This window comes from Grampus griseus, assembly GCF_964374135.1.
Source record: "Grampus griseus genome assembly, chromosome: 4".
In the NCBI taxonomy this organism is placed as follows: domain Eukaryota; kingdom Metazoa; phylum Chordata; class Mammalia; order Artiodactyla; family Delphinidae; genus Grampus; species Grampus griseus.
In genome coordinates this window covers 2339701-2367630 of record NC_138997.1, presented here as the reverse complement: position 1 = coordinate 2367630, position 27930 = coordinate 2339701, and the positions used below count along the sequence as shown (strand labels likewise).

The 27930-nt window shown below is 43.9% G+C and overlaps 1 protein-coding gene and 1 long non-coding RNA gene across 3 annotated transcripts in view; one reads left to right on the top strand and one right to left on the bottom strand.

Moving 5' to 3' along the window:
• Positions 1-1607: 1607 nt before the first annotated feature.
• On the bottom strand, positions 1608-15995 carry LOC309821881. Its single transcript, XR_014296662.1, has 3 exons — positions 15925-15995; positions 2154-2252; positions 1608-1762 (listed from the first exon to the last, which is right to left on the bottom strand). It is a non-coding gene; the product is annotated as an uncharacterized lncRNA (long non-coding RNA).
• Positions 15996-17474: 1479 nt separating this feature from the next.
• GASK1B (golgi associated kinase 1B) overlaps positions 17475-27930 on the top strand; it is a 41174-nt gene continuing 30718 nt past the window's right edge. Inside the window, exon 1 of one of the 2 annotated variants that reach the window (XM_082653092.1) lies at positions 17475-18510. In XM_082653092.1, the coding sequence (XP_082509218.1) occupies positions 17601-18510 (910 nt within the window). In that variant the 5' untranslated portion in view covers positions 17475-17600. The remainder of the gene's footprint in view (positions 18511-27930) is intronic. The other variant, XR_014296642.1, reaches the window with a different exon arrangement.

Sequence of the window (27930 nt, the reverse complement as noted above, 5' to 3'; positions counted from 1 at the left end):
TGGAGGCTTGTGTACATTCCCTTCTGATCTTTTCCTAATTCTCTGTGAAGTAGAAAATAAGGTCATATGTTAAGGATGAGGACTGGGAAGGAGGTTGTGGAAATTCTTCAGTATTCTAAGCTTTTCAGTATCTTTCAAGTGATGCTGGTTGTTGTCACTAAGCGTCGCTCAGTCATACAACTAAGGAGAAAAAACACTTTATTGATCACTGTTGTATTATAAGAGGCACAGGCTGGGTTTTGGGAAAGCAAAAGAAAACCAAATATGTGTGTATTTCATTTTTAAAACACTGATTTTCTTCCTCTTTGATCTCAAGAACGTTCTATGTTTATAGCATGGAAACGTTTAAGCTATAAACGTTTTTCTGTTTTGCAATTAGATTATTTCGTGACTTCTGCATATGGAAGAGGATATCATACAGATAATTAAGAGTAGACATTTAAAATATAAGAAATTTGAAAAATAAATAAAATAAAATATAAGAAATTGTCTTTTCTTAGCTCAATCAGCCTAAGACCACCAGAGACAAACCTGTGTACCAACTAAGTCAGCTTTACTGACTCATTGCCATGTGGGAGACTGCACATCCAAGGAACCATGGGGAGTTTCACCAAAGAAAGGAAAAAAAAAGAGTTACTATGGGATTTTGCAAGAGTGGCCTTTAGGTGCAGTGTAAATGAAGTGGTGTTTTGATGGGCTCCAAGAAAAGTCAGGCTGTGTGTAAAGGGGCCACCATCAATTCTGGCCTGTGAAGTGAACCCACAGTTATGTTTTCCTTGGAAACAAAGTTAACGTAGATGTCAAATGCTGTGTCCAAGACCTACTTGCTGAAACTCTGCACATGGACTGCCAATCAAGGCTGCTTCAGAGTATCACAATGATTAAACTCCTCCAGACCAGACTCTGGTGTTTTATCTTTACTGAAATAATGTCAAACAGAAATGTTTCTGATAGTTCGTGATTTCAGACAATAAGAATTCTCAGTATGAAATCCATGGTCACCCCAAGAATTGGGCTGTTACTGCCTTTTATGGCTGCAGCTTGTATTGGGAGAATTACTGTTTTCTGATAAATTCTCACCTGGCTTTACTTACAGTTCTGATTCTGGATTGATGAATGGTAAGGAAGATATTTACTCTCTACATTCAAACCAACTTTTAGGTTTTTACTCTATATTATTATAACATACTATAGCTCAAAATCTTGATGCATACGTCATTCTCCCTTCCTGGGTAATCTTGGTCAAGACACTTAAGGAGTTTGTACCTCATGTTTTAAATTCATAATATAAGGAGGTTGAAAGAAGTCCTCACCAGTTGGTTTATATAAAATTTGACTTCTTTTATTTTTAAAGCTGAAATTACAATGCCTCCTGCAGTATGTTTACAAGACCTCAGCATCCAAGTTCCCGCAATTACGTCTGCCAGTCCCCAAAGGGGAAGCCTCCCAGGTGATCATGGGGCCCGTGTGACATTTTCATCTTCTTCTTTTCCTGTTCTAGTTTCCCTAGGTTACCAGCTACCAGCATCACAGTCGTCAGAAGACCTCTTGCTGCCATGACTGATGAATGTGGCACCACCGCTGTGCTCATGATGCTGCAGCTCCTGAGGTGCTGGGCACCGTTAGTTCTAGAAGAAGCTCGGAGGAAGTCTCTCCTCACCATGATGTCCTCTGGGCCTTGAAGTGGTTCTGCTCCTGCTGGGTCTCTCAGCAGAGCAGCTTCTGCCTTCTGGGCTTCATCACCTGCACGTGATTCTCAATGCTTCAAACAAAACAGAATCAAATAAACAAATCAACCAATAATAACAATAAACAAAGGATGTCAATATTCTCAGAGATGGAGTTCATTCTACCTTACATGGTGACTGATCAAACCACAACACCTGACTTCAGTCTACAGGTCACTGCAACTTTGTCACAGACAAAGGACTTGTCTTAAGTGTGTGTGGTCAAAGGGCTCATTTGTTGATTTTCTAAAAACGAGGTAATTTAAACTCTCCATCTTTGGAGACCAAAAACTTCTCCTAGTATCACATTTAATTAAAAGTTTTACTTGATTTTACTCATCAAAAATATAAAATCTCTTGAGTCCAGGGCTTAGCCATGATACCTGTCGTGTACATAATCTTTACCGTGCCCGCCTGTGAACGTACATGGCCTCTCCACTTGCTTGTTGGTGTGAACGTGTGGTTTTTCTTCAACAGCGTTTCCAGTTGATGGATTCACAGGGTAAGAGGGAGGCAACATGACACCTGTGGTGGGAGGACAGTGGGGCAAGGTCGGGGTGTGCTGATGGGTACTCTGACAAGAGCTGGCAGGCGCTTGGGGGGGGGGGTAGAAACAAGTCAGGAGAGAAGGTCACTAGTAGGGCCCTAAAATGAAGACTTCTGGATGGAGGATAATGATACTAATGATAAATAATAATTATGGAGTGTTTACCATAGGCAGGGACTGCATGAAGACCCTTCTCTGCATTATTTTGTTCAGTTCTTAGACCAACTGGGAGCGTTACACGCTATTATTACCTCCATCTGATGGGTGACGAGGCTGAGCAAGGTTCAAAAGTTGATTTGCTCAGATCCACACGGCGCATCAGTGGTAGTGTTAGTTCTCAAGTCAAAATGTCTCTGATTTCAGTGATTTGGTTATTCATTTTTAATATACTTTCTAAAGTATTATGAGATCCATGCCTCATTCTGACCTCTGTGAAGATACCTGAAATGTGCATTCAAGTATCTGAAACAGGTAAAAAACTATAATGTATCTATACACCTTGACATGTATGTTCAAAAGCTCACGTCTTATGACCACCTCTGAGTTGGTCACTCTGGCCAAAAGTGTGGGGCACTCTGACTGGCCAGTCCTTGCTCATCCACTTCTCCTGTGTCTGTGAATATGTCAGACATAGCTGTACTCGAAACCTGGAGACTGTGATTAGAAGGGATATGAAAATACATTCTGAGAAGACAGCATAGTAGCTACCACAGTTCATGACATCGTTGCTGGTTCAAGCCTTTCTTTGATTCCATGCAACAAGAAAAGCCATTTTTTGTCTGAGCCAGTTGAGTTATTTCCTCTTATTTGCCACCAAGAGTCCTGATCTCATCTCTGTTTTTCTTCTTAGGTGCTTATCTCCCTGCAGCATGCTGTTTACCAGATCGCCCTAGTTGGAGGTGTGGGGATCCTCTTCCATTTCTCCCTATTCCTCCTCTCCCTTTATCCAGAAATGTGAGAATTATCCTCCATTTCTCCCTATCCCTCCCTCTCCATATCCAATCAGATATCCTATGGCAGTTCTAACTCTGAAATGTCTCTAAAACCAACCTCACTCTTCCATTCCTATGGTCACAGCCATTGTTCACGCCTTCATCATCTTTTGTTTGATTTCCCCCTTGGTTAGTTTTCTTACTTCTAGTCTTGTTTCTTTGCACTCTGCCCACCATCCTTCTGTGAAAGTGAAATGATCATGTCACTTCCCTGAATACATTTTTCTCTTGGACCCATTGCCAAGAAGTTAAAAACTTCCTGGTGACACGTTTGGGACCCTTGTGAACACTTGCTGAGGATGACTCACATGGTCCTCGTGCCCAGGTCTCAGCATCAGCTCCTACCTATGTATCCTGCTACTTGGCTACTGTGTTATCTTGTTACCTGGGTCCTATTCCTTTCAGGCATTGCTGTCCTGGCCCTAAACTCTAATCTCATAATTAGGTGACTTTTATTGGCTCTTGGGATTCCTTGATATCCTGACTCCTTCTGTCTTTGGTACTTAACACGTTTCCAAACCTGATATTATCTATAAATGACTTAGGAAGCTTTTAAGAAGCACATAGTTCCTTGACTCAACCCAGATACACTGCATCAAAAATATTTTTTGAAATGAACTCCTGGAGATACAGAGGCAGACAGTTTGTAGAAGTGGTCATTTGGCAGACACCAAGCTTGAGTGTGTTTGCTGTTGCCGGCTCTCGGGGTCCTCTGATGCCTCTTCTCTACACTGGCTGAGTTTCTTCCTTTACCTACTCCAGAGACTCCTGATTGGCTGACCTGCCTTGGAGTCCCCTCAGTTTACATCCTGGTCATCTCTGCTCTGGACCCTCATGCCATCAGCCAAGAATCAGTTATTTCAACCTCTGAGCTCTCCTATAGTTATGTAGTCCCTTCATAATTCCACATCCTTGGATTTATTCTGTCTATTCTTGCTTTATCATCCATACTTCAACCTCTAGTTCAAGTCTAAATTACTTTTACCATCTGCTTTGGCCATGTCTCCAACCATAAATTCTCCTCCTCATTTAGGGGCCCCAAATACTAGGTAGATAGGTAGATAGTTAGATAGATAGATAGATAGGTAGACAGATAGTCACTAACCCTTTAAAATTATCATAAAGGTTCCAGTTAGTGGTGAGGTGCAGCTGATGGGAGACTGTATACATCTCTCTCAAACTCCATATTCAATAAAATTACATTGTTTGAAATTGAATATTTACACAGAAATCAGCAAATACTCAGAAAATCCTACTCCCCCCTCCAAGGGACTGGGAAACATTTCCCATCATACCACTATTTCCAGAGTTAGACCAAGCTGTGGGAGCCCTGGTGCCAACCTGCAGTACCTAACACAACACTTGCAGATAAGACATGTGTACCATGAAAGCACAGGCGGACTGAGCCTGGACAGGTGGGTGGTTAGTGTTCTCTAGATCTTGAAAAGTAGAAGAGCGAACTCCTTATATTGCTCCAATCTGTTCACCTCCTAGACGATCCCTCTCAGCTAATGGCAATTACATTCACATGTCATTTAAGCAATCTGTACATCAAGTTCCTCGTCCATAAAATGGGGATGCTAATAACATTTATATCATAGGGTTGTTCCAAGGATTACATGAGCTGTGATTGGCAAAGGGCTTAGAATAATGTCTGGAATAGTTGTGATGCCCTGAAATAGTATGTGAGTGTTTAAATAATTGCTCAGAGTAAAACCTGTGGAGTCAGCCTTGCTCCGTTCATTCTCTCATATCCTAGATTCGAAACTCCAGGAAATCCTTTTACTTTGCCTTTTAAAATATACATCTGGATCTGACCTCATCTTACCACCTCTCCTGTGACTACCATGTATCAGGGCTCCATCGTCCCAATCAGAGCTATTTTGATTGTCTGCAGATCCACCCCCCACCACAATCTGTTCCTGAAACAACAATCAGAGCGATGATTTTCAGTCATTTTTAGACCGCATCCACTTCTCAACTGAAAACCCTCCAGGGCTCTCTAATTCCCTAGGGTAAAAGCCAGTGTCTTTACAATGGCCTTGGCTTTGCTCTGAGCTCTCCCGGGACATGACACCGTCTCAGTCTATCCAGTCAGGCCGTCCTAGCCATCCTAGAATGGAGGGGCAGTAGGGAGTACAGTAGGATTGTTAAAACAAGAACAGGGGAGAAGGAAGATGGACACAGTGAAGCAGTGGGGGCAGGCAGGAAGGGCGGGGTTTAAGTTGTACAGAGAAAACAAGTAAGAGGTAGAGTAGAAGCAGGTCAGGAATTTTGTCCAAAGCAGATCAACTAAGAGCTTGATCTGTACCCAGTCCCTTGGAAATAGGCTTAGTACGAAGAAAGCAAGATAGCAGCCACAACTAGTACCTGCAGAGAACCTGGCAACCCTGAATGCCCCTGAGTCCTGGGTAGACATGGGTCAAGTGTGGTCTGGCTTTGTTGTGCAGTATCAGAGCTGGGGACCCTGTGCAAGTCTGGACAAAAAATATTTCCAAATCTGGTGGTATGTAGAATACACTCCACTAAGAATATTGACCTCCTCCTCTCCTAGAAAAGTGATGGGAATTGAATGTTCCTTGGGAACACTGGGATGGGTTTAGGATGAGGGCAAAGGTTAACACAGCAAAGAACAAAATCGTGGCAACCAAGGCACTTGGGAGAATCAACCTTGATCCAGCTCATGGATAATCTTCCTTTTCCTTGAGACAGAGAAAACATACACCAAGAACAAATATACTGTGTCATCTTTAAGGTCTCATCTTGATAAGGTCGGGATTATAAACCAAACAAGCAGATAATCAAAAAGAAAACAAATATAAAAACATTGCACTAAGGAAAAGATCCCGCAACAAAACCTACTGGGATTTCAGCACAGAATCAGGATGGGATCCTGTCTGTTTTCTTACAGACCAGCCTCATCTTCTGCCTTTTCTCCTCTTCTGGTACCGATCTCTGTCTATTGATCCTGTTCTGGTCTGTACATGTACCTTTTAGGCTTTGTGTCTCATCCATGAGCTTGCTGTTAGCTGCCAGTACCTAAGAGTCAATACCCCTATGATGACTTGGATGTGGCTTGTCCACTGGCTACTTGCTTTGCTTAGATCCCTATGCTTTAGGTCCTTGATGGTACAGTAGGCTCTAGTGTTGTAATCTTTCCGCTGCTGCCTCTTTGTCCCCTGCATCCACCCCATCCTGGTTTTCTCCAGACCACATCCTTGGGTTAACCCAGGTTACCCTCAGAGATACACCCACAGAGGTAGACTCTGTGCAAACACCTCAGGACAGGATAGAAAATTCCATCATAGCACATCCAGGTACCAGATAAAAGATTCTGGAGTGCTGACAAGGTCAAAGCTTGGTCTTGGAAAATTTGTTCCAACTGAGGATTTAGGACTTGGTGATCAATCATTTCTACTCAGCAGCTGAGGCTGCTGGTTCCCCACAGAGTTCTTGTAGCCAGTGTGCCCTCCCGCAGCCGCTCAGAGTAGAGGAGCTCAAGCTTAGAACTACTACAGCTTCCTCCAGAGAACTGCCCTCGCCTTTGGCTGAGAGGAGCTGCCCCTCCCAGAGAGGCTTGGGGCCTTACTCTCCCCTCCCCCATCAGCCCACCTAGATTAGATTTCAAATCTCACGTTTTGTGTAGGTGGAGTTGGGGGGAATGATGCTTCCACCACATAATCACCAGGTAATGTGGTTATGAGTCTGTGACTTTGTGCTGATCGTGTGCTGTCAATTAAAATGATCCTTCTTCCGACCTATAAATAAAATCTACCTTGTGACTTGGAGTTTTTTTGTCAATTCAAGCATTAATAACTTTCTCTAACTCTGATTAGGGAATTATTTCCAGATGAGAGCTCTGATACATCTTCTTGGACAAGCTGTCAAACCCACACTTCATCAAAGGTGCCTCACCCCTGTGATGACTTGCATCTTTTGGAGGTAATAGATCTTTAGACTTATAAAAGAGAGGTAGGAGGTGGTGTGTGAGTTCCTCTCATCAAACTGCATTGATGTGAAGCTCTAGAGAGAGGTATTGGATTCTGTTTCCATGGCAACTGCTTCACTGCTCAAGGGGAAAAACAGGACAGCAATTGAAGTCTGTATTAATAGCAGCTCTAAATATAATCAGTAATGTGTTGAAATCAAGTGAAAGGACCACAAAAAAGCAATAGGTAAAACTTACAACCATGCAGGGTGGGGTTGAAAAATGAGGTGTTGTACAAATATTACTGCAACTACAATATGCTTTAAGAATTACAGGAATGGGGGCTTCCCTGGTGGCACGGTGGTTAAGAATCCGCCTGCCGATGCAGGAGACACGGTTTTGAACCCTGGTCCGGGAAGATCCCACATGCCGCGGAGCAACTAAGCCTGTGCGCCACAACTATGGAGCCTGCGCTCTAGAGCCCGCGAGCCACACCTACTGAGTCCACGTGCCACAACTACTGAACCTATGTGCCACAACTACTGAAGCCCACATGCCTAGAGCCTGTGCTCCACAACAAGAGAAGCCACTGCGATGAGAAGCCCGTGTATGGCAAGGAAGAGTAGCCCCCACTCGTTGCAACTGGAGAAAGCACGCACGCAGCAACGAAGACCCAATGCAGCCAAAAATAAAATAAATTCAAAAGACTAGACTTAAAAAAAAAAAAAGAATTACAGGAATGGTTGGTGACAAATATAGTTTTGAGGAGAATCAACTATTATTTTATTTGCCCATTCATTCAGGTGCATGAATCTGAATCTGTAGAATCCTGATCGTATGTCAGCCACGAGTAGGATCTGAAGGCACAGAGGTATGTCAGGACTCTCTCTCTCTTACAGGCTCTCATGATTTTATGGTGACAATAGAAAAAAACCTACTGTGATTATAACGATGCTTTACTCGTCTACCCAACACCATTCTAAGCGTTTCCCACTGTGTAGCAGTCAGGAGGTTAGGGATTTGTATGGGATTAACATCACACGCAGCTCCAGGGATAATTCAAAGTCATTTACTATAGTTACTGGTTCAGCAGTGAACGGGTAACCAAGGTGTAAACCTATATGACATTCTTTCATCTATAGGGGTTGGCTTCTGCACAAAGCCCAGAAATCTTGTTTGGTGGCTGTGAGATGATTACAATTTTTTTTTCTCCTAGAGGTGAGAGAGGGGTCACGTAGAGTCTGTTGCTTCAGGAAGCCACCCACCTGGGGATCAACCTGAGGAAGTCTGCCGTTGACAAGGGCACAGCCAAGAGAGTGACAGAGAATCATAGCCAGACGTGACCCAGCGACACTGAGGCCAGTTCTATCCCTGCCTGTTCCAGTGACACCAGCCAAGACCACTTTTTTTTGTGGATGCTTGAATTGGGTTTTTAGGTTTCCTGCTGCCTGGAAACAAAAGAAAAGCATGGCACCAATGACAAATGACAATACCACGGAATAAGTAGAGTACTGGAAATAAGCAGAGGGGTTGACGTACAGAGGAAGAATAAATCAGGGAGAGAGAGGAGGGGACAACTGGCTCATCTGGCAGAAAGGAGTGCAGGAAAGATCAAAAAGGTCCTCTCTTGTGAGGGAGAGAATTCAGCGCTTCTGTCAGCGTAGCTCCCGACTGTTGCTGGAGAAACGGGCCTCTCCTAACCCAGGCTCTATGCCTGGGGGGATGCGCCATGGACCCAGAGGGGCTTGAGCCCAGGTGCCCTTCACTTACACTGCCCTTTGCGGGGGCCGGGTGGATGTGCTAGCCCCAGCTGCACATCAGCACCTTGCCCCCTGGATGGAGGTCACCCTCCAAAGCCTGGTGGTGTTTCTGGGCCGTGGGCAGGGGAGGGGTGCCAACAGCACTGCTTCTACTTTTCCTGACCTCCAGTTCACAGCCCCTGGTGGACCCCATGGAGCACCTGGCCCTTACCTTTGACCCCGACGATGGATGCTGTTTCCTGCCCTCCTTCAGGCCTGCTCTGCACACTCACGGCCCAAGGTTGCCCAGCCATGTGTCCAGCCGTGTGAGGGAAAGGCGAATGCAGACTTGGGCTTGCCGTCTGTGACGATCCTCTCTCCTCAAACCCAGCGCCTCTGGCGTCGCGGACCCCACATGTGTCTCGGCCCGTGAGACCCCTGCCTTCTTCTCGGGCCCTTGTTGCCCTGGCCACAAGTTGGAAGATGCCCACGGGAGACTTCTGAGGTGACGCGAGTCCCCTGTGTGTATCCCTTTCTAGGGATTCCAGCTGCTGCAAACCATTTGTGCTGGCTCTCCAAGGCCTTCAAAGGATTGCTTATATGTGTTTACAACTTTTAAAGTTATTTTTGGTAGAAGATTTCATTCAGTATAAGCTACACTGTTGGGCCCAGGGCTCAAAATTGTATCCACTGAGTTTTAATTTCTATTATCATTTCTAAATGTTACTTTAAAATTTCTTTTAAATATGTGCTCAATCATTTTTAATCCCCTCTTATTGCATGGTCACTTTGTTGTCCCTTAAACATTATTTATATAGTGGATACTAAATTTATCTTTGGTTTCTAATTCTAAAATTTCTCTTTTTTTGAATATTGGTGATTTCTGATAGTCATCTCATATAAACTGATATTCTGTTGTGGAAAATTTAAATTTGAGAATTGTTTCTTTTAGAGAACTTGCAAACAGTGGTTATATGTTTTTCCTTATTTGTCCTGAGCCTAGGTTTAAAGTACGAAGGTCTTTGAGAGTAATGGCCTCTGACACAATGCTGAAGCAGAAGTTACACATTTTATTCTTGAATTGTGTTCTCTGTGGAAAACTTAGAAAAGTGATAAAATGTTTAGTGATGAACTTAGATTCACTAAGCTTCTCAGACAGTTAAAAGCTTCAGCTGTTGAAGTTCCATACTCATCTTTTAAATTTATTTAAAAATTAATATATTTTAGAGGGAAAGTTATTCACCTGTTAGCTAAAATTCGACTAATTTTAAAGGATTTTCTTTTTCTTAAAGAAAAGGACAATGTCTTTTTTTCCAAGGTCCAATAAGTGAAAATAAGCTCTGGTTTGGTTTGAAACTTACGACAGATTGGTAGTTGAATTCTTCATCAAGCTAAAATGAATAATCTATAAAACTAATCAAAGTCTCGTTCTGCCACTTGGCAGATGGCAAATTTGGCCTGATTAGAATTGTCGTATTTGAGGCTGTGTGTAGGAGGGCTCTGCTTAGCTGTGTTGAGACCAGACAGGATGGGAAGAATTTGGGTCTGAAACCAGACATTATGTCTGGGAAGGTCCTAAGGTGGTGGCTGGGGAAGAGGGTGGAGAACAGACAGAGCTGAAAGCTCTTGGGGAGTCTGGCCTGGAAGATGGGATCCCAAACTCCCCTTGATGGTGAGATCCTAGAAGAAGGTCAATCCTCTTCTCCACAGCTACATCCAAAGGAACTCGACAGTGCCTGTCACAAAGTACTTGCTGCAAGGATATTTTAAATGAAAAAAGCAAAAAGACTAATGTAGGAGTCTAAAGATATGGCAACAGACACCTCAGGCTCTGATAACCCCTTACAAGTGTCTGCATAGGAGGGAGAAACCTGCCTGGAGAAGGACTGTTTAAAACCATCCAACAACTCGGTGACTCTTCCCGTGAGCTGTGAGCAAAAGGCGGTGGTCAACTCTGAATCTCTTTCTGGCCATGATAAGTAAATATTTCTAAGGTCTATTTTTCCCCACCACAGTGTCCTGGTAATGACTGAGTTAACTTCTTTTTGGTATGCTAAGGGCTTTTATTTATTAATTCATCTAATCCTCACACCAACCCTATGAGGTGTTACTATTAAGAAAAGTAAAATGAATATTAGAGTTTTATACTTCTGTCATCAGTCATTATTGTTCTGGTAATATTGTTCTGGAGGTCTAACCAGCTGGAAGATGTCAAATCACCCGAGGGGAAGTCCTTCCCGGTGTGATCCACACCGTAATACCTTGTATGACAAACGCCCCGTGATGTCAATTATATTGCTAAAGATCTCCTGACTGTAGCCTCCCAGCGGTTACCAGAGACTAATTTTAAATAAAGGCAAAAATCACTGAAGGTTTGAATCCAAAGTAGCCAGCAGAATGTACCTGATTATCTTTTTTTTTTTTGCGGTACACGGGCCTCTCACTGTTGCGGCCTCTCCCGTTGCGCAGCACAGGCTCCGGACACGCAGGCTCAGCGGCTATGGCTCACGGGCCCAGCCGCTCCACGGCATGTGGGATCTTCCCAGACCGGGGCACAGAACCCGCGTCCCCTGCATCGGCAGGTGGACTCTCAACCACTGCGCCACCAGGGAAGCCCGATAAGTCTAGCTTTGAGAAGACATGGGGTTTTCTTTGAAAGTCCTTCTCCTATTGAGACTAGGTGTGGTGGCATGGGTCAGTAGGAGAAATGTCCTTAGCAGTGTGTCATCAGTGTCAGATAAAAGTGCACGTATCTCTACAACACATAACACAAAACCTGTAACTTCTTCATAAGGTTTTAAAGACAGATCTAAGCACTACTGAAGGAACCACCAACTTCTTGGTACCAATTAAACCCCTTTGTAACAAAATTTCAAAACTTATCAGGCTAAGAGAGTTTCAGAAACAGGTCAGGCCAGCTTGGTCCCACCCAGGCCTGCTGTTAGGATGGGTAGCAAGAGTACTAGCAAATTCCTCATGACGAGCAGGTCAGAGGTCAGACCCAAGAACCGAGGCTACAGCCAGGATTATGATTCTAAGAGAGCTGTGGGTCCTACAGGTCAGGAGGATGGTGAGCAAGTGTTAGGGACCCTGGGGCAGGTCTGGACAGCACAGACCAGGGATAGAGTATCCATCTGTGGGTCTATAGCCTATGTAACAAGTCTGGGTCAACCACAGCAAGGAAAAGCTTAATACTTAGGTCTTCAGTGACTGGAGCCCTTCCGTATTCCTCTGGTGGGTGAGCTTGTTCCCACGGTAGCAGCAAACAGTACACCTGACAGACATGGGGAAAGGAGAGTCCTTCCTACTGTCGGCCCTGGTCCTGGACTTCTCCCAGGTTGAAGGAGAAACAGCCTTTCCACACGTGGATCCTTCCCTTGGAAGAACTGAAGGATTTAAAGATTATTTCCCTGACAGTAAAACCTAACGCGTGTCACTTGACTGTGAAAAGCTGTTAATTTGCCTCTGAAACTAGCCATTTAACCTTTAGAAGAGTGAATTATAACCCTGCACACTGGACATTTTTCACACTATGGATTTCTGGGCTGCTCCTCACAGCAATTAAAGGAGAACCTCTGGGGAGCTGGAAGGGACCTAGTCATCTATTCTTCAAAGTTTCAGTGATTTCGTTGTTCTTCAAGTGTTTAATTTAATTCTTGAATGACGAAAGTATCAGGACCTCTTCATTGTAAATAAAAAAGGTGTAAAACATTGTTACTCTCTCACTCCCTTTCTGTATGGGGGTATAACGGCTATATCCACAATATAAAGAATATAAATGAATATTTGTTTACCCACCACCTCTTTCAGTTTTATTAAAGGATAAGATATATACGGAAAAGCGCACAAATAGTAAATGGATAGCCAAGGAGTTATTCCCAAATAAATATCATCTAGGTCAAGAAATAGAACATTAGGGAGTTCCCTGGTGGTCCAGTGATTACACTAACAAACGTAGTAAGGTAGATAGCTAGTGGGAAGCAGCCGCATGGCACAGGGAGATCAGCTCGGTGCTTTGTGACCGCCTGGAGGGGTGGGATAGGGAGGGTGGGAGGGAGGGAGACGCAAGAGGGAAGACATATGGGAACATATGTATATGTATAGCTGATTCACTTTGTTATAAAGCAGAAACTAACACACCATTGTAAAGCAATTATACCCCAATAAAGATGTTAAAAAAAAAAAAGACTCAGCTCTTTCACTGCAGGGGCCCAGGTTCAATCCCTGGTCAGGGAACTAAGATCCACAAGGTGCATGGCATGGCCAAAAAAAAAAAAAGAAAAAGAAATGGAGCATTGTCACAAACCCATGTTACTTCTCCATAAAGATATAAAAAATTCCCGGTTATTTTAATGGGCCACACCATTGTCTTATCGTCTACCTTTACACTTTGTTTTGCTCATAGATCTATTTTTTAATGGAGAGAGAATACTTCAGGTATGAGGTAATATTATCATATCAGTCTCTCTGAGCTAATAATATTCAGAGCAGTAACAAATATTTTGAGTGTTCCATGTGTCCTCACGTGGTGTATGTGAATATTATATCGCGACAACAAAATTTCAAACCGTGACTCACTCAAGGAATTCAGGCTTATTCTTCTAAAACCGAATGGAACTTCGCTCTGGAGCCCCATGATACCTGACAGGAGAAAATACCTTTCTGTTCAGTTTCAGCCGTGACCTTGAGCAACAGATGGGAATGGTTGCACATTCCAAAGTGTGGTGTGAGATCCCTGTGCCTGGGAAGGCGGCTGCTGTCTTGGGGAGCCTGAGGTTGCTGAGGCAGAGGATGTGACTGTGTCTGTTGGACCATTTGTGGGCGATACACACAGGCCCAAATGAGAAAGCCAGCCTGCTGGTTATTTCAAATGCTTTCCAAGAAAAGGGCCTGAAGAAACAAGGTGATCTCCACAGAATAGTGGGCTGCCAGATTCCAAGGGGCTGAGCAGACATCGACAGCCAGCCAGAGAGGCCACGATCTTCAAAGTGACTGCACCTTCCCCCCTAGAGCGGACGCGCAGGCCCAGCGGCCATGCCTCACGGGCACAGCCGCTCTGCGGCATGTGGGATCCTCCCGGACCAGAGCACGAACCCGTGTCCCCTGCATCGGCAGGCGGACTCTCAACCACTGCGCCACCAGGGAAGCCCTTGGCCATACTTTTTTGAGGAACAGCAAGCTGCCCGAGAGGGGAAATGCTGTAAACATAAAAGAAATGTGAACATCTCGACTACTACATAGAATCTAACTGTTGATTCGTTTATGTGCGTGTATGTGTGTGTCTGCGGCTCAAACGATGGAGAAATTTTAAAAAGTCGGACTACAGAAATTATGCCTGAATTTTTATCCAAAGCAGTTGAAAAGGGCTACTAGTGCCCAGAGTGAGTTTGAATAGGCAATGGGAAGAATGATTCAAATTGTTTTCTATCTACTGAGCCCTGTTTATCCAGTGTATTTGTAATATCAATATATTGGCTACACCCATGATTCCACGAGCTGGTTCCTAATTCTACCAGGGACCTTCCCCTTCGGCAGTGCTGACTCCCTGTCAGATGCCAGGGCTGGGAGAAGGGCCCCCAAGCAGTTCAATGAGGTGTCAAGGGGCGAGAGGAGGAGTCCACCAAGTTTGCTAAGCCAGACAACTCTTATCTACTTCCTAAGCATTTCGCCGCTAAAGAAACCTCTGGAAACAGCTAGCAGAGTCTTCTGCTTAGTAGAACCTGGCTTCTGCCAAAGACTTACTTTTACTTTTTAAAGACTTCAGGTCAGTTATTCTTCTGAATACTGAAAATAACAAGATAGTTTTACAAACTGGCTTGGTTATCGTTTCCTTTCAAAAAGTTAATATTTACTATTTAGAAAATAATTCTGGGCTCATGGAAGTGTGCTTTAAGAGTATTGCTACCATATGATCCAGCAATCCCACTCCTGGGCATATATCCGGAGGAAATCATGGTTTGAAAGGATACATGCACCCCAATGTTCATTGCAGTGCTGTTTACAATAGCCAGGACATGGAAGCAACCTAAATGTCCATCAACAGCGAATGAATAAAGAAGATGTGGTACATATTTACAATGGAATATTACTCAGCCATAAAAGAGAATGAAATGATGCCATTTGCAGCAACATGGATGGACCTAGAGATTATCACACTAAGTGAAGTAAGTCAGAAAGAGGAAGACAAATATCATATGATATCACTTATGTGTGGAATCTAAAAAAAAAAATGATACAAATGAACTTATTTGCAAAACGGACTCACGGACTTAGAGAATGAATTTATGGTTACCAGGGAGGAAGGTGGTAGGGAGGGATAGATTGGGAGTTTGGAATTAACCTATACACACTACGATATATAAAACAGACAACCAACAAGGACCTACTGTATAGCCCAGGGAACTCTACTCAATATTCTGTAATAACCTAAATGGGAAAAGAATTTGAAAAAGAATAGATACATGTATATATATAACAATCACTTTGCTGTATACCTGAAACTAACACAACATTGTTAATCGTCTATTCTACAATATAAAATAAAATTAAACAAAGAGTATTGGAGAGCAAAGGAAATCAATTTGATGCTTAAGTTCTCATGCAGTTTAGCCAGAATCTATGGGTGCTTCTAGGAAGCATGGGCTGAGTCTGAGAGCTACAGGAACAGTTCTAGTATAATTTTTGGTATTTGATCACTTGGAAGTTTATCCTTTCCTTCTACATGTATTCCAATGCCTTGATCTTTTCCGCATTGTTAAATATAGTCTTTTTACAATTACACACCATACTCTAATTCCCACTCCCTGCCCCCACCCCCCCATAACAACCTTCTTTTCCTGTGGGGAAAACATTCCCTGGCCCCTGCCTGCCTGCGTGCCTTCTAGACTCTATTTGCTGTAGAAGCAAAAACAATAAGTCTAAGTGAGACCCGGAGGTCATCAACCCCTGCCTTTGTGCCCGGACATGCAAGCCACCTAAAGCAATCACTAACCTGTTTTTAAAAGAAACCTCCAATCAGGGAGAATCCACAACTTCTTTTTGTGAACTGTTGCACCGGGCAACGGCACACTATAAACGTCTCTTCCCACCGATGTGTACTCTTATCGGCCTGTTCTTTTTTCTCCCTCATTTGCATTAACCCTTTCTTGCCTTTTTCTGAACTTCTGGGCCTTCTCTTCTCAGAAGCGGTGGGAGGCCAGTGTTACTCTGGACACAGCCAGGATGGAAAGGTAAGTCCCTGGCAACGTTGCTGCTCTAATCCCCGGTGGCTGGGATGGACAGAGAGGTGAATGCCTTCACCTCATGAGGTGTTTATTTCACTGCTGCTAAGCGAACACTCTCTAATGCTTTTTAACACCAAAAAGACTGACACTTCTGAGTCTGTTTCTATACAGGACACTAGAGGGCTCCCAGGAGTTAAAAATAAGTGGAAAAATACGGCATTTGCTTTTTTTTTCTCCAGAATTTAAAATTAAAGTTTATTTTTTACAATATTAAAAAAAAAGAAACCCTTACACATCTTAAAAGTGGGTTGTCAGCAGCCAGTGAACAAGTACCCATTTTGCTTTGCAATCAGGAGTTTTCAAGGGAGCTTTGAAAGCAGAGCTGAAATATTTGAAATGTGGAACACTCTCGACCATGAAATATGTTCTACTTACATGCCTCAGCCTTTAATAGTTCTTTGCATTAGAGTCAGGGATTGCATTCTTCCTGGGGCCAAGCACGGGGCCAGCTGTGTAAGTAAGGTTGCTTTTTACCAGTTCTTCTTTTTAATAGTGTGAAAAAGTAGAGCTAGAGGGCTTTTGGTTCTCTTCTTTCAGCTGACTTTGGTGAAAAGAAAAGGAATAAAGAACAGTTAGATGTGTGTTTTGTGTTTACGTGTGTGTGTGTGTGTGTGTGTGTGACTGAATAAATGTAATTGCTTCCGAGATACATGGGCATGTATGCCTTTATATTATGATAACCCTTAAAGTACGATAATGGAATATATTATGAAGAAAAGACTGTACCATACGATTAAGAGAATATGTTTCTGAATTTGAATGCTAATACTTGGTGCTTCCGTCCAACTAGTTAAAGCAGGACTTTTAAAAATAAATAGGATGGTTACTTTTCTTAAATTATTTCTGAATTTCAAAACGAAAAGCCTGGATTTGTCCAATTTTAATGCTTTTCCTTCAGGATCAAATTAAATGACTCTAGCTACAAGTTATAAAATAGTCTTGGATTTTGGTGGTTGGTTTTCACTAATTGAAACTGAATATCAAATCTATACATCTATCTTGTTTCTACTTTTTTTTAAACCTCACTTAAAAAATCATTTCGTGGTGATAGTGATGAAAGGAAAAGGTTCCGCGTTTTTCTTTCCTCTTGTGGAGGAACTGACCGAGTTTGAGACTGTGACTCAGTTCGCTCTGTTTCCATTCATTCCCAGGAACTAGCCAGACTTCTCCTCGGGGAGGCTGTCGGGGTTTAGAAGGTCTGTTGTGGCCAGTGTCAGAAGCCTCCCCGGCTCCATCACCAGCCCTTAACTTCCTCCTCGACCCACTGGAGACCACGTAGACACCTGAGTGGAGGCGACAGCGGCGTTCAGCAAACCATGCATCATGCCAGAAGGAGCCAACGGCAGACTTTAAACTCTGTGCAGCATGTGGACGAAGCTCAGAAATGAGCTGTCCGGACAAGCCAGGGCAACTCATAAACTGGTTCCTCTCCTCCCTGTGCGTCCCGAGGGTGCGGAAACTCTGGAGCAGCCGGCGCCCCAGGACCAGGAGGAACCTCCTGCTGGGTACGGCCTGCGCCATCTACCTGGGCTTCCTGGTGAGCCAGGTGGGGCGCGCCTCTGCCCCGCACGGAGGGCGCGCGCGCAAGGGGCCGCACTGGAGCCGGGCCACCGCCGAGGTCCCCTTCCCTGAGATACCCCTGGACGGCACGCTGGCCCCTCCCGAGTCCCAGGGCAATGGGACCACGCTGCAGCCCAACGTGGTGTACATCACCTTGCGCTCCAAGCGCAGCAAGCCCGCCAGCATCCGTGGCACCGTGAAACCCAAGCGCAGGAAGAAGTATGCGGTGGCTTCTCAGGCCCCGGGACCCGGGACTTTGGTCGGACCGTCCCTTCGGCCTCAGGAAGCTGCAAGGGCAGCTGATGCTGAAGTGCCCGGGCACGTCCGGGGAGGAAACCTGGCCAAGGCTGGGGAGCGACCCTGGGGGTGGATGCAGGGTGTGGGAGCTCAAGGTGGGGACGCAGATGTGCAGCTGCCCCGGGCCGAGGGAAGCAACATCAGGATCTACAGCGAGAGCGCCCCGTCGTGGCTGAGCGGAGAAGACATCGGCCGGATGCGCCTGCTGGCCGACGGCACGGTGGCGGGTCTCCAGCCGGCCTGGCCCAGGAGCAGAGCGCGCCTGCTGGTGTTGCAGGGGACCGGCCGGCCCGCGGGGCCCGTCTGCGGCCCCAGCCCCTGCGGGCTGCTCAAGCAGCCTCTGGACATGAGCGAGGTGTTTGCCTTCCACCTGGACAGGATCCTGGGACTCAACCGGACCCTGCCTTCTGTGAGCAGGAAATCCGAGTTCATCCAAGGTAACCGTTTCCCGGGCTTCTTGTTTGCAGCTGTTGCATTGGGCTTGATTTTCTCTTTTCCCTCAGCCTCTTTTTCTAAATGATTTTCTCCGCCCGCTTTTCCCATTTGGACAGCAGCAGCACGTCTTTCCATACGCTTGGCATCCTCGATTTTCTCAGCTTTGGGAGGACACGAGAGTGCGCGGGCGATGCTGTGCTGCACACGCGCGAGAAGCCCCGCTGTGCAATCTGTGCTCTCCGTTTCCCTCTCCGCGCTTCCCGAAGGCGTATTACACCTGATGAAAGCCAGTGGCAATTGTGTGATCAGGAGAGAGAGCCGGGGTGGAGGCGGAGAGCTTGCTGACAGTCAGGCATATTAGTAACTGGGTTTGTATGGAAGTAAGTAGAATCCTGCGCACTGGAGGTTTTTAAAAATAAAGGCAAAGAGGGTTATTTTTCTTCGGCAGATGGAATCTTTTTAAGAGGCCCAGAGCCAGACCATGTTAGATTCAACCCCTTCATCTTTCACGATGGACGTGACCGCTTTAGTTTACAAAGAAAATGAGGCCAAAAGAGGTGATTTGTTCAGTGTATATACTGACCAGCCACGTGGTTTCTCCAAGTCCAAGTCCATGATTATGGTTTATTGAGCCTGAGTGCCGAGAGATGCCGTCAGGTGACAAACATCGTGGCAGGTTCCGGGATGTGCAGCCTGCCGATTCAGCTGCAGGCGTCAGGGCTGGGGTGTGACAGTGCTCATGCCACAGAAAGGATTTTCTCTGAATCCTAAGGCTATTCCAGTGTTCCAACACAAAGTAGGGTGGGTCCTTGGCTGTGTTTGAAAGCAGAGTGATTCCAGAAGTTGCCACTCTGAACCCAGGCTGGTCCAAGAGGCTAAAATGGACCCCAAAGAGATTATAAGCTCAAAGGCTATTTCCTTACAAAACATAGCATTTCAGCCCAGTTCCCATGGAGTCTGGACTGGAATGGATTAAAGCCTTGGGAGTGGCCAAAAGCCAGACTGCATTTCAATGGCTTCAGGGGTATAATTTAGTCTTAGAATGGGCACTTCTTGAAGCACCACTGGTTTATTTAGAAAGACTTAGCATTCCCTACTCAGCCTGGCTCGTGGCTAAGCGCTGCAGATTCACAGGTGTGTTTCGATGCCTCAAATTCACAAAGTCTTCCACCAGTGTGATGCTGATGTGAGAAGCCTCTCAGACATTCTATCAAATGGTGATACAAGTTCGTTTCTAGAGGGTGCTCACTATTTGCTAAGCACGATGCTGCCTGAGACGTAGAGTCTCTATAGGTCTTGACTCCTGTGTTTCTCACAGCAGTACTAGGAGGTAGGTGCGATTCTTATCTCCATTTGGGAGATGAGAAAGCTGAGGCTTATTTAGGCAAAGTAACTGGCCTCATGTTAATGGTTAAGCTGGGTTTTGCGCCCAGGCCCAGTAAACTTCAAAACGTCAGCTCTTAGCCATTGGGCTTAGGTGACGCTACCACTTCTGTCCACCCTGGAGAGAGGGAGTATGCAGGTGGGCATGGAGAAGCAGGCACACACGGAGCCTCTCCTGGACCAAGCAGGGCAGAGGGTCCCCCTGGAAGGCTCCCTTGCCGTTCATTCATGTCATAAAGGCCCTGAGAAGAGGTGATGCGTGCTTGAATGAGGCATGGTACTCTGATCTGTCCTTCCAGCTTCCCTGGGAGCTCCTGGACGGAAGTTGAGAGAGGAAAGTAGTGGTTAGGAGCCTGGGCTCTGGAGCTGGACCCCTGGGTTTGAATTTACCAACCTGTGACCCAGAAACGCTCATGTTCTCAGCTCTAAGTGACAACAGTACCCACCTCATGAGTTTGTCGCTAGTTAATACAGGGAACACACGTAGACCTGGTGCTTGACACACAGTAAATCTTCAATAAATACTGCTGTTGGTGTTACTACACGAAGCACATGAGGTTCCATGTTCACTGAGTTACTCATATAGCCTCCAAGCCTCACCTATCATTTCTTTTTTTTTAATTGAAGTCTAGTTGATTTACAATGCTGTGTTGTTTCAGGTGTACAGCAAAGTGATTCAGTTATACATATATATATTCTTTTACAGATTCTTTTCCATTATGATTTATTACAAGATATTGAATATAGTTCCCTGTGCTACTCAGCAGGTCCTTGTTGTTTATCTATTTTATATATAGTAGTGTGTATCTGTTAATTCCAAATTCCTAATTCCTCCCCTTCCCCTTTGGTAACCAAGTTTGTTCTCTATGTCTGTGAGTCTGTTTCTGTTTTGTAAATAAGTTCATTTGTACCATTTTTTTAGATTCCACATATAAGTGACATCATATGATATTTGTCTTTCTCTGTCTGACTTACTTCACTTACTGTGATAATCTCTAGGTCCATCCATATTGCTGCAAATGGCATTATTTCATTCTTTTTTTGGCTGACTAATATTCCATTGTGTATATACCACATCTTCTTTATCCATTCATCTGTCAGTGGGCATTTAGGTGCTCCCATGTCTGGGCTATTGTAAATAATGCTGCAATTAACACTGGGGTGCATGTATCTTTTCGAATTAGCGTTTTCTCTGGATACATATCATTTCTTCATGTGACAGGGCTAGGACTAAAACCTAGGTCTCCTGCTGGCTTAAACTTTTTGGTGTCAGGATACCTCTTAGGTATTTAATTCTATTCTCTGAATATCCAGCATCTTTGGGAATGAAGAAGGCAGTTGCATTAAATTTGAAGGAGGCCTTTATAATTCCAGTGTAGACTGGTATTCCTCTCTCTTTGCAGAAGTAAGTGATGATGGAAAGAAGCCAACAAGGTTGTATTGACATGACTCTCAATATGATGAGTTAAATACCTAAGACTGTATCTCAAGTAATACCGGAACTTTCTTTATTCTCTCTTTGATACTTTCTACTAGAATGTAGTTACTGAGAGTCATAAAATCAGACCAGTTTCCTCAGGAGGCTAGGACATGATATATAGTTATGAGCACCCTACACAATATAATTCTACTCATGGAGACATTGTACTGATGCAAAGTACATAAATAGATCAGTTCTGGTCATGGTAGGGGATTAACAGTCTTAGGTTCTCGGTATCTCTCTTCACTCACCTACCTCTAGTCTTTTCCTGACTTGTGTCTTTCTTCCCTTGATTTCCACAGATGTGTGGCTCTTCCCTCTAGGGTCCTCCTAGTCTTCTCTTGGTCCAAGCTTAGCTTTATTTGCACCTCCCTAGGTATCTAAGGGGGTGATAGATCTTATCTTGTTACCCAGCATCTGTTTCTGGCTCATTCTGTATCATTGCTGTATAATTATAATTGCTTATTTAATCATCTCTTCTTTCCCACTACGCTCTAGATCTGTGAAGGCAGAGACGTTTCCTGTCGTGTTCATCATTGAATGTCCAGATCCCAGTGGAGAGTCTGGCACATAGTAGTTGCTCAATAAATATTTTTGAAGGAATGCAAGAATGCATTTTTGGTCTGTTTCACTGACTCCAAACAGTAAATCTGTACTTGCTTCTGGCTTCAAAAACTCAGGACAAGTGCTACCATTTTAGTCCCAAATCCAGGCTGGGATTTCTCCTCAAGATTCTTATAAATAACTCATTGAAAAGGTAAAGAAAAATATCCTTGGCAGCCTCTGTATTATGCAAATAATAAGGTTTATGGAGCTTATTCTTGTGAGGACCATCAATATATGGTCTGTGACTTCACTCTGTAATGTAATTTGATAACGAGTTTTCTATAGGAGGAAAAACAGAACTCAGCTTAGGTATGCATTTCTCTGATGATCTGGCTTGGTCTGGGAGGAGATCTCTTCATATCTGGGAGACTGGATAGTCAGCCAGTCCTGTAAATAATCTGCCTTAAGTGTTGTGTCTGTTCTCTGACTTTTGATGAATGTTTGTGAAAATAAATTCATGCTTAGTACCAAGAACATCGCTAGTCTCTTGTGAGTCGAATATAGATATTTGGCTTATCGCAGTTAATCTTTCAAAGAAACCTATGCAGGAGATACTTTCCTACCTCAATTTTGAGAAGAAAGAAAGATAAGAAGAAGGCAGCTCAAGGTCGTACAATGAGTTAATTGTCCAGAAAGAATTCAAGCCCTTGTCTTGTAACTTCCAAGACTTTCCTCTTTATCAATCTGCTTTCCTCACCAAATCCTTTTGGGGGTCCTTAAGGTGTGTCTTCTTTCTCCATCACCACGACCTATTTGTATACCTGATTATCTAACACAACTAGACATTGATGACTTGTGTACTGCTGCACAGATATGGGCTATGGGAACCTCTTATTTCTCAAGGAGACAACAACCGTAACCATAGCAAGAGTAATATTGAATGTTACCATATACTGGCACTCTTTTAAGTACCATGCACCTATTATCTCAATAAATCCTCCTAAACTGTTATAAGGTGGGTACTCTACGAGAGGCCTTTTGTGGATGTGTAAGTAGAGGCCCAGTGTAATTAAATACCTTTGCTGAAAGTCATGTAAATTACCTGGCTGTAAAAAGGAGACATATGATGCAAAGGGAGATGTAAAAGAGTGTCAGAGGCTGTGACTGAATGATATGTCTGCCTCAGCCTCTCAGATGAACTTTCTGTTCATCCAGTCCAAAGACAAAAGGTCCCAATGATAAAGCTCATCTTCAGGTATTTATGTGTTTGTTTGTTTGTTTGTAAAACTGACACAGGTGATCCTATCGGCCCAGAGCCACTAGCTCAGGTTCCTCTGGGACAGGTTCTTGGTCGTATAACTTGAATTCTAGATGACTCCCCTTGAATCCAAAAATATATATATGAAATTAGCAGGTTTACTGGCCCTGAACTGTATACTGGACCATTTTCTGACAGGTGTCACTCCAAAGATATCCCAGAAAATGGGAAGGTTGTACTTGGGGAAGGACAAGGTTGTAATTAGGTAGGGAGGGCCAGGAGGATACCACCCTACAAAATCCAGCCATGACCACTAGACCAGAGTCTCATGCTATGCGTATCTGTGTGGGAAATACAAAAGTGAATTGAAATATAGCATCAAAGGCCTTGTAAAGAAATCCATGTTTGCAATAATGATGTATTTTTCAGTTGTAAACTTATAAAGAACCTAGTATTATGCCTCACAGCGTGTCTATGCTGCATTTGTTGCCATTTGACTATTGCATTGCTTAACAATTCCACACAGCAGATAGTATTGATACTTTATATATGGGAATCCTGAGGCTCGGTGAGGTGTGAAATTTGCTCAAGGACGCATAGCTAGTGGGCAGTGGAAGTGGAATTTGTACCCAGTTCTGTCTGATACTAAAGTATCCTCACGTTGCTTCTCTTGCCCTACGTTACCTCTCAAATATAACTTGATATAATCATGGGATAGTGACAACAATGTGCAAATTTTAACATGGTGATTTCTGATTTACCATTATGCCAACCTTTCTATTGAACTTCTTTTTTCAACTCAGCCACTTAACATTGTTAATATTTTCACTCAAAGGAAGTATGGCCATACTACCCTGAACACGGCTACAAGGGCTGTTGTTGTTTAAATACAAGCCAATGCTTCCCAGATTTTCTTGTTTTACCGTAAACAATCGTGTATATGCAAATATGGCTGAATGTATTAGTATGTTTTCTGCCAAACCGTCGTTGCAAAAATCATCAATCATGATAGACGTCACCAGATACTATGTGATACTGATACCTTTAAATACTTTTTTAAACAAAATATTTAAAAATATGTATCTAAGACAAGACAAAGCAGACTATGTCTATGGAGAGAGCAGAAGAACCCCAGCCCCCCGTGATCTTCCACTGAGCACTTTGGCCAAGCTCCCCAGCAGTCTGCACAGAGATGCAAATGAATCCCAAGGGCCACCATTTTGGTAGCACTTAAGCATCGGACTGTTTTTCATGCCCAGCATGGGAGATGCATTATGTGTGCGTTATTTTTAGGATGCCGCTTTACGGCCATAGAGCTGTCAGACTGGATTAGGTAGCCTCGTTCCAGGAATGCTGTGTGTCAGGGCTGCTTGGATGACAAAGTGCAGGCCCCTCACCCACTTCCATTTAAATTCAGTGTCGATTCCAATGTGCTCACTGTTCTCTGACTTGTACTGCCTCGTCTCATCATAGAGCAGGAGAAATACAGTGGGTACTTTCCTCTCTCCTCTCGAGTCCATGCGAGCAGTGCTGTGAGCTGCACGCTGGTGGCATGGCTGCCAGAGCAGGGGAGTGGCAGCTGCACAATTCATGTTGTCCCAGGCTCTCAGGTAAGGACAGAGGCATTTTGCAGGGAGTTACGAGAATTACCCAGATGCCCTCACAACTTGGAAACACACTGATTTCAAAATCCTAGAAGTCCTGGACATGGGTGCAAACTTTCTTAAAATATTGACTCAGGAATATAGGAATCATGTCTTGTTTCTGAAAATTTGGATGGAGAGCACATTGTGTTCTTTATCAGAAAAGCCCTAAGGGTATCATTCTTTAGCGATCAAGTTGAGCTGGTCAACTAAATGCATTCATAAGTGAACAAAAGTTTACTGAGCGCGGGCTCCAAGCAGTGCTGGGCTTCACTCTTGTCTTGTTTGCTCACTACATACCTTCTTTGGTAAAGTGGGGGAACTGGGGAGTGGCCAAAAGCCAGACTGCATTTCAATGGCTTCAGGGGTATAACTGGACAGCTACGTATAAAAGAATGAAATTAGAACACTCCCTAACACCATACATGAAAATAAACTCAAAATGGATTAAAGACCTAAATGTAAGGCCAGACACTATAAAACTCTTAGAGGAAAACATAGGCAGAATACTCTTTGACATAAATCACAGTAAGATCTTTTCTGACCCACCTCCTAGGATAATGAAAATAAAAACAAAAATAAACAAATGGGACCTAATTAAACTTAAAAGCTTTTGCACAGCAAAGGAAACCATAAACGAGACAAAAGCACAGCCCTCAGAATGGGACAAAATATTTGCAAATGAAGCAACTAACGAGGGATTAATCTCAAAAATATACAAACAGCTCATGCAGCTCAGTATCAAAAAGAACAAGCAACCCAATCAAAAAATGGGCAGAAGACCTAAATAGACATTTCTCCAAAGAAGACATACAGGTGGCCACGAGTCACATGAAAAGATGCTTGACATCACTAATTATTTGAGAAATGCAAATCAAAACTACAGTGAGATATCACCTCACACTGGTCAGAATGGCCATCATCAAAAAAATCTACAAACAATAAATGCTGGAGAGGCATTTATTGGAGAAAAGGGAACCCTCTTGCACTGTTGGTGGGAATGTAAATTGATACAGCCACTATGGGGAACAGTATGGAGGTTCCTTAAAAAACTAAAAATAGAATTACCATATGACCCAGCAATCCCACTACTGGGCATATACCCTGAGAAAACTATAATTCAAAAAGAGTCATGTACCCCAATGTTCACTGCAGCACTATTTCCAATAGCCAGGACATGGAAGCAACCTAAGTGTCCATCAACAGATGAATGGATAAAGAAGATGTGGCACATATATACAATGGAATATTACTCAGCCATAAAAAGAAATGAAATTGAGTTATTTGTAGTGAGGTGGATGGACCTATAGTCTGTCATACAGAGTGAAGTAAGTCAGAAAGATAGAAACAAATACCGTATGCTAAAACATATATATGGAATCTAAAACAAAAACAAAAAAAATGGTTCTGAAGAACCTAGGGGCAGGACAGGAATAAAGACACAGACGTAGAGAATGGACTTGAGGACACGGGGAGGGGGAAGGGTAAGCTGGGACGAAGTGAGAGAGTGGCATGGACATATATACACCACCAAATGTAAAAGAGATAGCTAGTGGGAAGCAGCCGCATAGCACAGGGAGATCAGCTCGGTGCTTTGTGACCACCTAGAGGGGTGGGATAGGGAGGGTGGGAGGGAGAAGCAAGAGGGAGGGTATATGGGGATATATGTGTACGTATAGCTGATTCGCTTTGTTATACAGCAGAAACTAACACACCACTGTAAAGCAATTATACTCCAATAAAGATGTTTAAAAAAAAAACAAAGACGGGTAGGGTAAAGACCTCCAGGAGATATGGTTAGGGAAGCCTGCAGGCACAGAGAGTGATGTGTGTGTATAGGGGGGTGGGTAGGGGGACTGCAGAAGGTTCTAGAAGCAGTTATGTCAGACTAGTTCTTCAAAGTCACTGTGGGTGGGTACAGAAGGGTGGAGAGAACCCATGTGTGAGAAGCTTGTGAAGGGAGTGTGTGCGTGGAAACTGCAAACCGTTCTGGAAAAAGGAGAATAGGGGCTGGCGGTGGAGAGTGGGTGGGTTTATGTTATGGAAGGACATGGACTTCATCCCGCAGATAATGGGAAATCATTGAAGGGTCTGAAGAAGAGAGGTGATGTGATGAGCTTTCGACCGTAGGAAGCTCACTCCAGTCAGGAATTCATGGCTTCTTCATCTACCTTAATCAGCATTAAATGGCCCAGGACCAGGTCCCCCTGATGTAACCAAGACTTTACTGGCAAAATGTTTGTGGAGTTTGGCAGTGACTCCGTCATCACGACCCTCTGAAGTCAAGGTCGGTTCCTGTTTTTCTAAAGGGAATATTGAGACAGGAAGTGTCTGGGAGCTCCCATTTTTATAGCAGAAGTCCAGGGCAGGCCTAGAAAGCAGAAGTTCCCATCCATTAGTCAAAGGTTCAGAACAAAGAAGGACACTTTGTTTTTATTTATTTATTTTTAACATCTTTATTGGAGTGTAATTGCTTTACAATGGTGTGTTAGTTTCTGCTTTATAACAAAGTGAATCAGCTATACATATACATATATCTCCATATCGCCTCCCTCTTGCATCTCCCCCCACCCTCCCTCCCACCCTTCTAGATGGTCACAAAGCCCCGAGCTGACCTCCCTGTGCTATGCGGCTGCTTCCCACTAGCTAGCTATTTTACGTTTGATAGTGTATATATGTCCATGCCACTCTCTCACTTCGTCCCAGCTTACCCTTCCCCCTCCCCGTGTCCTCAAGTCCATTCTCTACATCTGCGTCTTTATTCCTGTCTTGCCCCTAGGTTCATTAGAACCTTTTCTTTTTCGATTTCATATATATGTGTTAGCATATAGTATTTGTTTTTCTCTTTCTGACTTATTTCACTCTGTATGACAGTCTCTAGGTCCATCCACCTCACTACAAATAACTCAATTTCGTTTCTTTTTATGGCTGAGTAATATTCCATTGTATATATGTGCCACATCTTCTCTAACCATTCCTCTGTGGATGGACACTTAGGTTGCTTCCATGTCCTGGCTATTGTAAATAGTGCTGCAGTGAACATTGTGGTACGTGTCTCTTTCTGAATTATGGTTTTCTCAGGGTATAAGCCCAGTAGAGGGATTGCTGGGTC